The sequence below is a fragment of the Phalacrocorax aristotelis genome, chromosome 6, assembly GCF_949628215.1.
Source record: "Phalacrocorax aristotelis chromosome 6, bGulAri2.1, whole genome shotgun sequence".
In the NCBI taxonomy this organism is placed as follows: domain Eukaryota; kingdom Metazoa; phylum Chordata; class Aves; order Suliformes; family Phalacrocoracidae; genus Phalacrocorax; species Phalacrocorax aristotelis.
In genome coordinates this window covers 57,887,088-57,902,296 of record NC_134281.1, presented here as the reverse complement: position 1 = coordinate 57,902,296, position 15,209 = coordinate 57,887,088, and the positions used below count along the sequence as shown (strand labels likewise).

The following is a 15,209-nucleotide window of genomic DNA, read 5'->3' as shown; positions in this document are numbered from 1 at the left end:
CTCTATTTAATTCAGGGAAAATAAAACATCACTTTTACTTCTGTATCAGAAGTTCAACAAAGCACATTTCTAGATAAACTATTTTGCCTCGGAGCTACTTATTATGTCAAGTCCAAAGATAAGAAAAGTCATAACTTCTTTCGTCAGATGCTAGGGCAACTTCATTTTTCCACGCAACTGAGAGTTTCTGACTATGAACAAAAAGAAATTAAGTTTCTGAAGAAAATTAAGGTGCACTGTTGGAATTGTGCAAAAGCTTGCAAAACTGACCATATCATCAGTGGTTACAGCTAGCTTAAGTTGTGTACTTATCTTTAATAGTTTTAACAACAACAAAAATGTTAGTAGCCTTTTATTGGAGTATGGCACCCACTTCTGAAGGCACTTCTGTTAATGACTAAGAGGAGGTAGAATACTTCCTGTTTAGGTATTAAGCTGCGCGAAAGCCAAGCCTTACTATTTCCATAACGCAGGTAACTTAGAGGGCCTAACCTTGGCAGTGAAAAAACCCCGCGTGTTTCAGGAGTTGTGACTTGGTAAGAATTACAAATAGTTTCTCATTCCCTCCCCTGTCAAATCAGAAAAGACAATGAACAGTCCTGTCCACACCCAAATCAACAGCCAAAAGCAGCAGAATGAGCAGATCTGAGAAGTATATCCTATTTCACTCTTAGAAAAGTGGTTTTGTTGACATTTAGTCTCAATACAAAAGCTACACTAGAGGTATTAATGAAGATGGAAGGATCCCATTACCCCCTCCAAAAATGTAGCATCTATGAGAACGAACAAAATCAAATTCCTGAGAATCTTGTTATGCCTCAGACAGCGTCAGAAGGGTGCAAGTGTAATGAATTGAAGCCTGAGGGTAATTCTAGTCAACGTCAGACTTCTGATGTAACACTGACCACGACTTCAGACTGAGGTATACTTTTGGAGAAACCAGACATACTGTTTTTCAGAACAGGAGCAGCATTCTACCAACTCCTCTGAATTCATGCACTATGCCATTAAAAATATTAACTTAAATATGTGCATTTCCAAGAAACAGTGCTCTTCCTATAGCACAGACCCTCTGAAGTCTTATATTTAAAGGAAAGACCATTTAAAAAATTTATTGGAAACTTCTAAACAAAACAAACCAAAAATACAAAAATCAAATCTGGAAGAAACAGATGAAACAAGCTGCTCATATTAATAAGGCCCAAGGCAGATTCATATTGAAACATTTTCTTTGAACATGTTTCCATCATTTAAAGCAGCGTTGGCAGGCATCACCTTTCGACACAACCATTCTGAATCTTTATTGTTGTAAAACGAAGTCACCATATAGAGAGGGGGAGAAAAAGGAGGGGAATAGCTCTACTAATTGTGCAGTTATCTTTAAAGTCTTGCTCAATGAGAATATTAAATGTCAGAAAGGAAGATAAAAGGGAGGGTGGAAACCAAGATTATTTTTTTCACGTCATCTAATTTTTCTAACAATTCTAGAAAATACGTGCTCAAAGTTCATTTTTAGAAAAGACATACATTTAAGTCTTGAAAAATTATTGTACTTATGATTAAATCTAGATTATAAATTAACATATTTACCTCATTATATCAGAAAGATTGCCTCAGTATCAAGAACTGCTCGTTCTTGACTGATGCAGTATTTCATTATTGTATGGAAACAACTCATCAAAAATAGATTTGGGGAACAGGCTGGAGTTCAGTTGCAAATATTTGATCACCTTAATGATGGGTTTCCAGTTCAAGAATTGTCCATTCCCCTTGAGGGGACGAACAGTCTTCAGATGAAAAGCTTGCCACTGTAATGCTTGCTGAAGAATCATCAAGTGGAGACATTAGTTCAGTCCACCTACTGAATGTGTCGACTTGTGATGTACCCTGAGGATTTGAACCATCTCGTGCCAGAAACAGTGTCTGATTGATAAGACATTGTGCTAAGTTAAGGTCTTCAGGAACAGAGTTTTTGAAACCTATATTTGAGTCCTGCTCAGATAACAATTGCCTGAGAAGAGTCCAGTCCTGTTCTGCAAACTGCTGATCTTCAAAATCCACATCTAGAACTGCTGTTTCTGAATCCATCCTCTGCTCAATTGCTTCTCCAACATCCATCTCATATATTGGAGAAAGGGTTTTTGGAGGCCGATGCTCATACATGCAGGTTTGTGCCATTGTGTCATAATCATCTATGTCTCCTGAAATAATTCACAATACTGTACAATGTAAAAATTGCAGATGATCCTCCCCTCAGGGCTGTGTAGAGCAAAATTTAACTCATTCAGGAAGGACAATCCAACCAGGTTAAAAAAGGGGGGGGAATGGAGGGTTATACAAAATTGACAAAATTTGAGGCATTTATTTCCTATATAAAAAACAAAGTATGATTTATAAATTAAGTTAAAGCAGCAATCACCACTGGTAATTAACAATAACCTCCATAATTAAGTTTCTGATACAGAAAATGACAATGTAAATATACACTTAATGCACATGAAATTTCTCATTTACTACATAAATTAAATTTAGACCAGGAGGTGCATGGAGGGAATTAATAGAGAATGATTACTGAATGGTGACTTAAGCTATGTCAGCTTAGAAGAGAATTAAAAACAAAATCGTTTATCCACAGGCTTATTTCTACACTGCACATGCAAGGGCAGCTGCAGGCAAGGGCAAGCAAACTTAAAAAAAAAATAGTACAGCTTTTAATGTCTTCTTGTTCTGTGGTCTGGCTGAACATAGATCATCACCAGCATTTCATTACTCTTGAATACACAATAGTTGTAATCAATGCTATTGTATATTTTTGATGGGATAAACAGACTGAATTATCAGTATAAAGAAGACAAAACACAAAACTAGACAAATACTCATCTAGCTACGTGATACGAGTTAGAACTTTTCTGTATATAAGCATTAGTTCTAAGTATAATCTCTCTTTTAGGAAATATGCTTTTACTGGTAAAATTTAGAATTTTAGACATTTCATAAGCTCTAAATCAGAGTTCAAACCTGCTCCCACTGATGTATATAGCAAATATTCAGTTATATTCAGTGGGAAAAGGCTCCAAATTTGTGTATAATATATAAATAAGTTACAATAATAATGCATATAGCTGTTCAGGTAAACAATTCAGTGCGCTTTAGTTAAGGTTATTACTGTAGTTATTGCACATCCCATTCAGACATACTATATGTTGTCAAGCAGACAAAACAAATACTAAGATTCCATCAAAAGGTGATGCTGTCAATGTTAGATTGGATCAAAAATAACTCAAGTACAGACAATTGCATCCAATCTTTCTCTTAGCATTACATAAAATCTCTTTTTTTGTAGTCAGGTTTCTCATTGAACAGCAGGGTATTGACGGATATTTCAAACAGACAAACATTCTCTACCCAAGTGAAATACTTAAAAATATTTAAATTTAATATAATTTCAGCCAAAATTACTTCAGTTCAGGATTCAATCCCGGACAAATTGCCAAAGCTTTCCCTATTAATTTGTTTTTGAATGACTGAATGTTTCTATTTCTGTACATTACCTGGAAGTAAATCAGTATTAGCGCACTCAGTAGTTGCTGGTTGACTGTCTTTCACTTGATCTTCCTGAGTCAGTATCTGATTCTTACTGGCTTCTACAGGTTTTGCAGAGCTGCTCTTTTGCGCATCAGAATTAGTTTCTCTCTGATGAAGATCCAAATGACAGGGTCTTTCTTGAGATTTTGCATCATTGTCTAAGTATTTATTGCACTGGTGAAATTCACTAGCCACCTCGTTCTTCACATTTACTTTTTGTTTTTCTCCTGGACACGGACTAGCTGCTGAATATACTTTCTCTGGGCAATTTTGTTCCGTCATTGAAGCACCTTGATTCTCCTTCCCTGGGATTTCAGTGCCATGAAGATGTGGGAGAGAACTTTCACTTTTATCCAATTTATTGTCTCTCTCCTTATGCTGTTTGCAATCCAGGAATCCACCTCCAACTTCCAGTGAGTATCTTGAATAAAAAGTCTTTTCATGGTGCTCTTGAGAAACGCCGTCAAATACTTCTGAAGGTGTAAGAGAATCTGTTGAATGCTGATGTGAAGTCTGAGTTTCCACTCTATCATCAGATCCCAGTTCTTCACATTCATCTACTGAAAGCAAAACAGATCGTTTGAAATTTTTAGCTTTAGGAAAGTCTTGATTTGTAGCATCATTTTCTGTTGCATCTTCAAAAGCTAAATTATCAATTCCTTGGAACTGTTGTGTAGGAACATTTGATGGAGGAAAGTTTTCTGCAACATTCTCTGCTTCAGATCTGTCATCTTCTGTTTCATCAGCGGACGAAGAAACTTGGTCCGCTTCCTGCGTAAACTGTGCATTGCCAAAAGTAGAACTTTTGCTTTCCCTGGTATTGGTCCTTGCACTTTCTTGATGGGACCAAATCTCAGGTCTTTTTCTTGGTATTTCATCATCACTCGTTGAATTAACACGGAAGAGATCAGAACCCTCTTTTTTCATTTTCACCTCTATTCTTAGGCTGCTGTCATAAATTTTTAGTTCCTCAGGTGTACTTGTATCACTGCTGCTTCTTCCAAGAAAATCGTGGCATAATGTAGTGCTGCATTTAGAAATCCCTCTTTCATTGGATCCTTCATCATCCTGAGAGCCCCCAGCATCGTAATCTTCTGATCTTGGTTTTATATCATCAGAGGATGTGGTTGCACTGCCAGTATCCGACTCAGGACTCTCTTTTGGATCTAGTGCACCAGTACTCCAGTGGTCCATGAAGGGAATTTCTGCATTTTCATGGTTTTCTGACATTTCTGTAGGCTCTGTGTAACTAGGAGAACATTTTTCTGTTATTTGTTCTGTGGAACATTCTGAAACATCATCTAAATCTGCTGTAACTGATTTGCATTCGGTCAAGGCTGATGTATCACACAGCTCATCAGCTGTGAGGAATCCTTCCATAGGAATCTGAGGAGATGATGTCTCATCCTCTTCACTGGTTATCGTCCTAGATAAAGTGTTTTCACCATTGTTAAGACCTGTTTCATAGTTTGATTTATCACTTTGTTCAGTACAGGCTTCTGTTGCTTTTGAATGTGTCACTGGTTCTCCTGAAGCAGTACCCTTTCGATAGGTTTCCTTGGAAAAGTCTGAGTATCCTTCACTGGGAGACTGTGCATGACAGTGAAATTCAGCTCTATTATCTTTCTCTGTATCTTCAGTCTGTTTAATTCCATTCTGATCTCCGCAGATTTGTCTTGCTTCCGGTTTATTTTGCAGTGAAACGTGCAGTTTAGAAATAGTTTCTTCTGTAATTACAGGAGAAGATGATTTGGATTGTATTTTGTATTCCACATTTTCAGAAGGATCTGATAGTTTTTGTTTATTGGGTTGACAGGATGCCAGCAGTTTATCTTCGCTGCTACTTTCCATCACAGATTTTAAAGATTCACTTTGCTTTGCAGAACAGCATTCATCGTTGTCATGAAGCTGACCTGTCACAGCATCAGCCACGTTTTTTTCAAGTTTCTGCCCTGAACTTCTGTGCTCAGAGGTGTGCACATTCTTCTGCACAACAGGAGATTCACTCCTTGAATGTTTTTGGGCAGAAGACTGAGATTTTAATAGAGATTGCCCAGCTGTTTTTGGTTTTGGGTCTTTATTATTCATAATCTCAGGATGCTTTGATGGAGTCAGAGTTTTAGGTGTTACTTTTGCAGTGGCTTTTGCTACAGGTGTTTGCGACTGCTTAACACTCTTCTTCTTGGCTGAAGGATGTTTTTCTGGGAGTGTTGTCTGAACAAGATGTTGTAACACATTTTTTTCTTCGTTATGTTTTGGAGACATTCCTGATTTCAGTGAATTTGGTGATTCCCCCTGAGATCCTAACAAACAGTAAAAAAAAAAAAGACTATAATGATTGTATATGCCAGTCAAAGCATATTGACCACATTTATGTTAGTGTTAATGTTGAGAAGCAAGTTACTCAAGTTTTTATGTAACTAAACGATTAAAGGCTTGTTAAAGAATTAAGAACCGAGATCTTAAACACTAGACAAAAATACCATTTACATGCCATCTTTAAAACTAAAGCACTTTATGTATAAAGGAATTCGCTCAGCCTGTAACTGAAGCAGTCGTCACTGCAGCAGAAAGCAGCAGCTATCTAATAGTGCATAGAAGCACTGCACAGCAGCTTAGCACAGGAAGCAGCGAGTACTGTATTCAATTCATATTGTAGAGGAAATGAAAGTAGGCGGAAAATAATTACATTAATTCTGGTATTCTAATCACATTAGAACTAATATGCCTGCTCAGTCAGAAAATACTGCAAGTTCTTTAATGACCACAAATTGACAGGACTTGTGTTTTCTATACCATAATGTACTTAATATAACTTGAATATTCTTTCCCTCCCCCCCAGTAAGTGCTACATCCAAATGGGATTAAAAAGAGCTCCATCCTTAACGCTTTGTGTCTTTCCAAGGCAGGGTTTCATCTCTGTGGTCTACAATGCCATTTCCCACACTTGATATAAATAGCTGTTGAAATCAGGTATTTGTGTGGTAGGTAGTATCAGTAGGGCTACCCCTGCAGGGGTCACCAAAAAAAGGAGGCATAAACTAACAGTTCATAAAGAAGTTTGCAGTCCAGATCTTTGATGGATATTATAAATGCTCGACCTATATAATTTCTGTTGAACTCAGTCACAGTTCCAAGTGCAGAAGTGCAGGGGATCAGCAAATAAAAGGCTCTGCAAAGCAGATCAAACAGACAGAAGAAAACACCAATTGGCAGTGAAGAACATCTTTTAAATATTTTGAAGTTGACCCACATTAATTTGCATTTTACAGTTCAGGATTGTCACCGAAAGTGAAATATTGAAAATAAACAGAATTGTTCGCAAGATTTTGCCAAATGCTTGTTCTGAGACAGAGAGAGAAGACAAAGCTTTGCATAATAACGGGAGACCGTTTCATTGCTCTGTGAAACTTTACCTTGGTTCTTGGGAGAATTGGTGGGTGTGTTTTGAGCCTTTTGCTGTGCTGCAGAATTGCTACTCACATTCACTTTCTTCTTTAGAACAGTTTGTACATTTTGTTCATTACACCCTTTTACAGCTGATTTTTTTGTCAGACTGCAAATAAATTATTACATCCATTATTTCCAAGTTTAAGATCTAGCAGTGTTTAATTATATTTAAACAAGCAATAAATGTGTTTTGATATGCACACATATATAAACATTGAAAATGCAACCTAAAAGGTATCCATTTGGAAGTAAAACCTGTATGTGTGTATGTATACTTATAAATACACACACATATATAAAAATGAACCATTTCACAGTACTTCAGCTGTCGTCTTGTCCAGTTTAATCTAAGCTATCCCAGAAATAAGCTTACAACACCTTGTGTAGCCATTAACTGTTCCAGGGTACAGAATTCTGAATGACCTATAACAATTTAAAAATTATTAGCATGAAACAATCCAAGACAAAAGCCAAACCAATTTTATCTCTACAGCAATGCTTCCAATAGCTGACTCAAACTGTTTTGCTAATACATGCAACAGACAACCATTCTCAGATTAAAAAGAACATGTTGACCTAACAGTAAATTTAATAGTTTACTTTTTTCACAAACTTTTTTCACAAACATACACATTCACACACATATATATAAAACAGCATATTGATTTATAACGTACCCGCTTGTTGTGATATTAGCCTCAAGCTCGGTCTTTTTTTTTTTGGAGGTGACTCCATTTGGTGTCTTCACAGATGACTTTGTTTTCACTAATGTAAAGTAAATTCAAAGTTAATTATGGGGGGAAATGCATTGCATATAAGTACTGAAAAAATCGTAATATATGAAGATCAGCTATTGAAAACAGCATAGGTGCTAAACTTGTAAAAGTTTTACCATTTTATATGGCTATCAGTTGATCATAAAATAAAGTCAGTTAACAGAACAAATTTAACATTCTTATCTCAAGTTAATATTAATTTACAGGGAAGGAGGCGACTCTTATCAATCTCTAAGAGATTTTTAAAGCTTCCCAGGTTGGTTTTCAGTGTATGACCAGCCTGAGACAAACCCGAAGGGGACTTTAAAAAAAAAGAAAAATTTACCAGTCTGTTTTTTCCCTTCCTCTACCAATTTATCCTCTTTGGGTTCCTCTGCCTGTTCGCTGGCAGTCTGGATATCTATGCTTGAGTTTGCTGACTTGCTGGAAGTTCCTGCCACGGTTACTAGGGAGGGAGATTCTTTCCCTGGTGTTTTTTTCAATGGTTTTGGTTTGATCTGCACACTTGTGGTTACTGTCAGCACTTTAGGTCTGGCACCTGCAGTTTTTCCTTCATGGTTCTTTAGTCCTTTGCCACTTCCTGAATTTTTTTGTCCACTTGCAGATGATGTCTTTTCTATATCTTGCTTGGTAAGCATGCTTTCAGCCTTCACATTTCCATTATTCTCTGTTTTTGTCTTTATAACAGCTCTAGCCTTTGGTGAAGCAGCTTTTTCCCCAGGTTTTGAATCCTTAGTAATCTTGGAAACTATTTTTTTGCCATCTTTCCCCTTTACATCCTCATGCTTTGAAGCCTTATTAACAGTGTTTCTGTTGGTGCTTGATGTATGTCCAGATGCTCCTAATCCATCAGATTTCATTTTATCCTGATTGGTGGAAGAATCTCCCAAGCAATCTTTCTTGCTGTGTTCTGTCCAGGAAGCACTCCTTATACCAACGGATTCAGCAATAGATTTGTTTAGCTAGAAAAAAAAGCATCAGGAAAAAAACCAACAAAACAGAAGACATTTATAACACCAAACTATCCATAATCCAGCAACTTTAAGTAGTACATGAATCTAAAGCAACAAGATTCAGCATTGAAAGAATTTTTTTTAAAAAATGTATATTTTAGCTCAGATTGCTGGCTTTCAAAAATATGAAGGTACCAAAAATAACTTGAGAGCCTAGTAAATCTCATGTGAAATACTGCTCTATATGGAGGATATCGAAACATCTAAGTAGAGTTTCACTTTTACTTTGGCCAAATGACTCTGTAATATTTATGTTATTAGTGTCTGCTGAAGTACGAAAACTTTTTAATTACATGTGCATATTATCCAAAGAGGAATAAAGACTATGAATTATTACAAACATAAAGCCAAAAATTAATTTGTGATACATGTGATGTTTTTAACCATTACCAACAGTATATCCACCAGATAAGTGATAATATTCATTCTCTCTCTCAGGTAAAGATATAAACCGAAACATGGAGAACTAAGTGCATGAAACAGAATCTTTGAGATACTAGCGTCTTTGCAATGTATCCAAGACCCTCAAATCACGTGAAACCCATACTGTTTTTCTACCAAATAGCAATGTATTTCTGCGTGTGAGTCTCAATAGAAGAGTTGTTGAGGGCACTAAAAAATATTGTTTCGGGGCAGGGAGTGTAAAGATTCAGTGCTGCGGTGGCTTGTGACAATAGCAGAGATTCATTAGTTCAGTAGCAAACCATTTGCTCTGGGAAACAGATCAGTTTCATTACGTAGCAACAGGGGAATGTGAGATTCTGAAAACAAATTCCTGTCTTTTATTTGAGCTTATCTGTTTGGAAATGTAGCAGAGCATAGGCTGAGTCCTAAGATGTTTCCAGTAATGGACATTACTGATTCTGCAGAAATAACAGTTCACCAAAAAAATACAAATCTTTCAAAAGCAAGTGCCACTGAATAATATGAAAAATTAATATTGAATTTAAAACACATGATGAAAATAGTTTTGTTTGCAAGCTTCCGAATATTTTTAATGTTTGGATATAAATGTTTACCTGAGAACTAGTGAATACAGGTTTTTTGCCAAGTCTTCGGTCATCACCTTTGTCAAATGCAGCTGTAAAAAGAACACGCAGTTTCTTTACTATTTAGCAGGACAGAAGGGAGACAGAAAACGATCCAGCCTACTCAATTAACATCATCTGAAATCAGATGAAAGCAGTTCTTTGGGTCCTGTAATTATTCTAGGAAGGCTAATTTTGGTGACATGGCAAATGTTAAGTGGAAATACATGGTTTTATGTTCAGAACAAAAAATGCTGTATCTGTAATGAGGTCACATGGCCATAAGCAAGTTGTTTAACTCTTCTGTTTCCCTATTTCCATAGTAAGACACAACTTTTGTTTATCCAAGCTTAGCTCACTTAAAGTTTGCAGTGCACTGAGGCCTTTGAAAGTATACACAATTTACAAAAAACAGACCTTCAAATTTAGAGTACTAACGACTTAAGTGATGTACTATAGAGTATTTATTTATACTATTCAAAGAGGAGGTTAATTACATTAAAGTAAATTAGATTTTGTTTTCAAAAGTGGTAATGTCAAAATATCTAAATGTACACAGTAAGATCATAGTGCCTCTTTCGACAGCATGCAGCGTAATGTCATGAGAGTTATCCCTGTGATTGTCATGTGGAATTTTCAGGCAGTGAATGCTTTTTTTTTTAACTGGTCTGCTCTGGGAGGGAAGCGTTTTTCAATAAAGCCTTTAAATCAATTCCGCTTGCAGAATACAAAAAGGATATTTATAGACCCTGTACAGACCCAGAATCGATAAGCTTTCATTTTTTGTTTGTATTACTGTTGCAGCTGAAAAAGGGTTTTGCAAAAAATATTTTTAAAAATTTAAGCATTCAGTGCCTCATGTTCTGACACACTCCTGATACATAAAAAAAATGTATCCGTGTGCAACACAAACAAAAATTTGGCTCAATTCTTATTGAAGATACTACAAATAATTTTTAGATGGGTCTGTAAAAATCACACAAAAGGTATGCTGAAAATGGCACCCCAGGGATCTAATCCTTTTTCTAGCAATGACTCTGCACATTCATACATACCAAAATATTAAGACAAAATCCATATAAACTTGTGCCTAAGAAAACACAAGACATGTTGCAAACGAAAAAACCCTTAATATCATCTCATCTGTCTTCTTTTGGCATTTTTCCTCCTCTATTATAGCCTTCTAATGCTATATAGGTTAAATCTCTAGAAGATAAACCACCACCAGAAATCTTTAAGATGAAAGTCAATTTAAGTTATCCTAGACATATTTCACCTGAAGATTAAAATTTGTCTACCAGTATTTGTGTGATTGCTTTGCCTGTCATTAAAACCAGATAATTTATGCAAACATTTCAGCCTATCTATTTACATGTAAAATGTATGTTAGCTCCGAGTTATAATTTAACCTGGAAGAAAACAAAACAATTTCTGGGAAGATGGAGTTAGGACAACTAAGGCACACCTTGGTCTTAAATATATTTTTGAACTGAAAGCACTAGTGCAAAACAGCCTAAATGTTACTTACAATAAGGACACGATCATCCTAAAAATAAAACACCCCAAAACAAAAAAAAACCCCAACCACCCTTGTTTCTAAAGCCATCTTCTGAAGGATTTTATAATCCAGAAAGAAATCATAAACCTGTTTTACACAGTAGCAGTGAGATGCTATTTGACTACATCCCTAAATCATGCTTAGAAAGACTGTCACTGCATCCTTCTCTCAGCATGTAATTGTAGAATAAAATTTTCATCTATCTACAGGCATAAACAATTTTATAACTATCATACCCTAGCTACTAATGTCTTCAACACAAAGGACACAAAAATGTTTACTTCTCCTTTGAATCCAAAGTGATTTGATTTCAGAGAAGTCCTCGACACATTCTTTTCTTTAATAACACTGTACTGTCGAAGCTAATACTCAACTATAACCCGAACTCCATCATCAGTTCCACACCCTCGGAATACTTGTGTACTTCAAAACAAAGGAACGTTCAGAACAAAAACTCCTTTTTGTTGGAAGTGCTGCCTGTTAAAATTTTGAGAGCACACTATGCAGCTCCTTAGGGGCTCTCCGCAGTAGCACACACAATATCACAATACCAATCAACTGTGAAGTCAGGCTATCTGCATTTACTCACAGTGCATGAGATAAGCATTATGCAAGAGGGGCAACATTTACACATTATGTAGAAAACGATAAAGGATAGAAATGAATTCATAGGACGAATAATCTGCTTTGTGCAAATTTAATTCGTGCACAGTGCTTATCTCCTTAAAAATGAGACAGATAAGGTTTTTAATCCTACTGCAGTATTTTCGAAAATTTAGAGTAGCTGTAAATAAGAATAGAATCAATCTACGTGGTTTTGGTTCCTATTATATACACTCCTAGAAAGAAAAGCAGGGGAGACTTCACAGAAAATGACTTACTGATTTCCATGTTTGAAACTAGCTAGGCATGCTATCATGCTTCTGTTCTAAAATACCACTTCAAAAAGCTAGAGCATCACAAATTTTGCTTTCATTTGTAACTGGCTCTACAATACCACCTACATTTTATCTGCTAAACAGATTGCTAAAAAATCCTAATGCCATTTGATGCCAGACATACCTGCTTGTATTTTCTGTTGATGGTCTGGCCTCATCAGCTTCCAGCTTTCTGTGTGACGAACAGCATAAAAAGACTGAACCAGGAAGACCCAGAGCTTATCACGCAGAGCCTGGATCTTGCACGTAAAACCCTGTGTTCAAGGAACAAATCAGCAGCTGGCGAGGGGCATATTGTCATAGCAACCAGTCATTATTCCTTTCAGAATCTACTTACTCCCTAAGCTAGATCAATGATGTCATCACTTACATTTTATAATGGCCTGGTAGATGGAGATGCTGTTTTTGAAGGATTATTGCCCACCACAGTAATTTTTACAATACTTTAAAACCAAGTCACTCCAAGGCATACTACAGCACTAGAAACACCACATTGCTCTTTTTCTCCTCCGTTTTCTTTTTTCTTTTTTTGTTTTTTAAATGAACCCCATAATAGCTCTTTACTGTCAGCTGTGTCACAACAAGGTCAAATACTCTAGGGAAAAATAATGTATCTGATTAAATTTTCATTGCTTTTACCAAGATGATCTACAATAGCACCAGATTGCAGTAATTCATTTTGCATTTATTTTTCATTCTTTGCTGTAGCATCATTCTGGATTTTAATCAGTATGTCATACTATACTATTCATGAATTATCCCCAGCATTACAGTCAACCACAGCTTAAATATCATTATTTAGATTGTGCAGATACACACAGTATGTTACGCACATGGAGACTGACACGTCCCCCCAATCCAAAAAACACACACTAGATTACGAGGCAATCCTTGCTTCTGAGGACAAGCTTAAACAAAAGCAAACATAGCTATAACTTACAAAACGGGGAGGGGGAAAGATACATAGAGGGAAAGAAAATGAGCTCCCTTCCCCTGTAAGTTTAAGGTGAGGCAACATTTTGCTAAGTTTTCTCTCATCGCAACTTTAAAGCGACAGTAAAGATAACAGAGCAGTGGTGCCCACAGGACTTACATTCTCAGTAATAAATAATTTTTTTTTAATTGCCATAGATAGTGTCTCTCTTTAAGAGAAAAAAGTGTTACTATCCAGTAAGCAAATGCCCAAATTTTCTGCACTTCCACGAGGACCTTGGATTTACGCCAACGCTTTTCTGTGTGACCCCAACTGCAGGACTGAGCCGCCAGAGCTCAAACCACATCATCTGATTTGAACCATTACATGAAACAATACCAGAATAGTTTTTGCTACAAACACTGCACACTGAAAAACCTACCATCTCTTTCACATTTGTGGAGTTCAACAACGTATCCACAGCTACAAGGAGAAAGCAGCTGTTTTCATTATTAATACTTTTTTCAATTGCATTAAAAATTAGTTCTAGAAGGTCAGGTTTGCTGCTCATTGCCTGTGCCTGAGGAAACAACAAAAGACAGCCGTTTAAAACAAGAGTGTACTTCATATGCAAAAGCATTACTGACAGAGAGGATCTGCTATCACGCTGTGCAGGAGGTATTCCAGAGCTGAGCATCTTCCTTTGTATCCATTCCACAACCCCACTCCGCCCCAGGCCTCTAGCAAGCCATCCTGACGCCTCTCGCTAACCCAAATTTCAAGAACAAGCACACTGCGATGAATTTACAGTCCCACGCAACCCCAGATTCAAAGAGAAAATGTTTTAACACCTCCCTATTTATTTTTCTTTAAATCCTCTATATGTATTTAAAAAAATCCTTAATGGGAAGAATGAACCAGCTAGATGACTAGGTATGTTCTCACCAGGACCTGCAGCATCGGCACGTTCTTGCAACTTGCAACAAAAGTCAGTAGATGTTTGGAGTATTAGCAGTACAGTCACTCTTGTAAGTACAAGCTGTTGTTCTAGGGGTCCAAAAGCTTTTTTTGAAGCTTATGGATATACTTACCTCTTTGCAACACACAAACAGTCCCACTAAATTCACTGGAACTTTTGCTTAACTGAGGCATCTAACCCGAACGCAGCATCAGCCCTGCGTACCAAAGTATTAATACGCTTTAAAACAATACCAAAAAGAAATCCCACCCCTCAAAAAACTTAGCACTAATTTATTTTTCTGTTTTTCCATAGATTTGTACTTTAAAGCAAAAGTTGAAACTATTTTGATTATTTAACAGCCTGAACTATCCCAAGTGTGATATAATTTAATTTATTTCGAAGCATACAGTAACTTGAGGGCACTTTTACCTGCAACAAATTAGAGAAGCCTTCGCTTTGTACTATGTGTAGGAAGTTTCCCACGATAAATGTTAGGCATTCTTCTTGCAGCCTCGATGCCAAGGCCACAGCTGCCTCTGTCCATTTCACTTGGGGAAGACTATTGATCAGCCGGTCACTCTCCATCAAAAGGAAAGCAGCATTCTTGTGGTTCTTGAAAAAAAACCAGAAATCAGCCTGTTGCCAAGTAATCACCTGAAAAATTGCTGCTCGTAAAAGAGTTTCTGTTCAGTTGCTGAACACTTACACATGGATCCAGTTATGTATTAATTTCCCTTCTTTAAATAAATTTACATTTTGGTAATTCTGAGCATTGTACCTACCTTCGAAACTAAAGCAGAACAAGAAAAATCTACTGCTTCTGTTCTGCCTGCTGAAGTTAGGCAGTAAAGTTTTCGGGAGCTTTTATTGTATTTTTTCAACTGTGTGTCATTACATACTGCAGTCCTGAACAAAACAAGGCAAGTGTTAACTGCAGAAACTGAATACAGAAAAACCTTTTTGGTCACTGAAAAACGTAATAAATTC

At 36.6% G+C, this 15,209-nt stretch overlaps 1 protein-coding gene across 1 annotated transcript in view; it reads right to left on the bottom strand.

The window, feature by feature from the left end:
* Positions 1–1,096: 1,096 nt before the first annotated feature.
* The window catches only part of BTBD8 (BTB domain containing 8), a 37,455-nt gene continuing 23,342 nt past the window's right edge, over positions 1,097–15,209 (bottom strand). The window contains exons 10-18 of the mRNA XM_075098113.1: positions 14,652–14,834; positions 13,704–13,841; positions 12,473–12,602; positions 9,844–9,905; positions 8,137–8,773; positions 7,713–7,800; positions 7,002–7,141; positions 3,552–5,888; positions 1,097–2,201 (exon numbers count right to left, since the gene is read on the bottom strand). Of these exons, the coding sequence (XP_074954214.1) occupies positions 1,732–2,201; positions 3,552–5,888; positions 7,002–7,141; positions 7,713–7,800; positions 8,137–8,773; positions 9,844–9,905; positions 12,473–12,602; positions 13,704–13,841; positions 14,652–14,834 (4,185 nt within the window). The 3' untranslated portion in view covers positions 1,097–1,731. The remainder of the gene's footprint in view (positions 2,202–3,551; positions 5,889–7,001; positions 7,142–7,712; positions 7,801–8,136; positions 8,774–9,843; positions 9,906–12,472; positions 12,603–13,703; positions 13,842–14,651; positions 14,835–15,209) is intronic.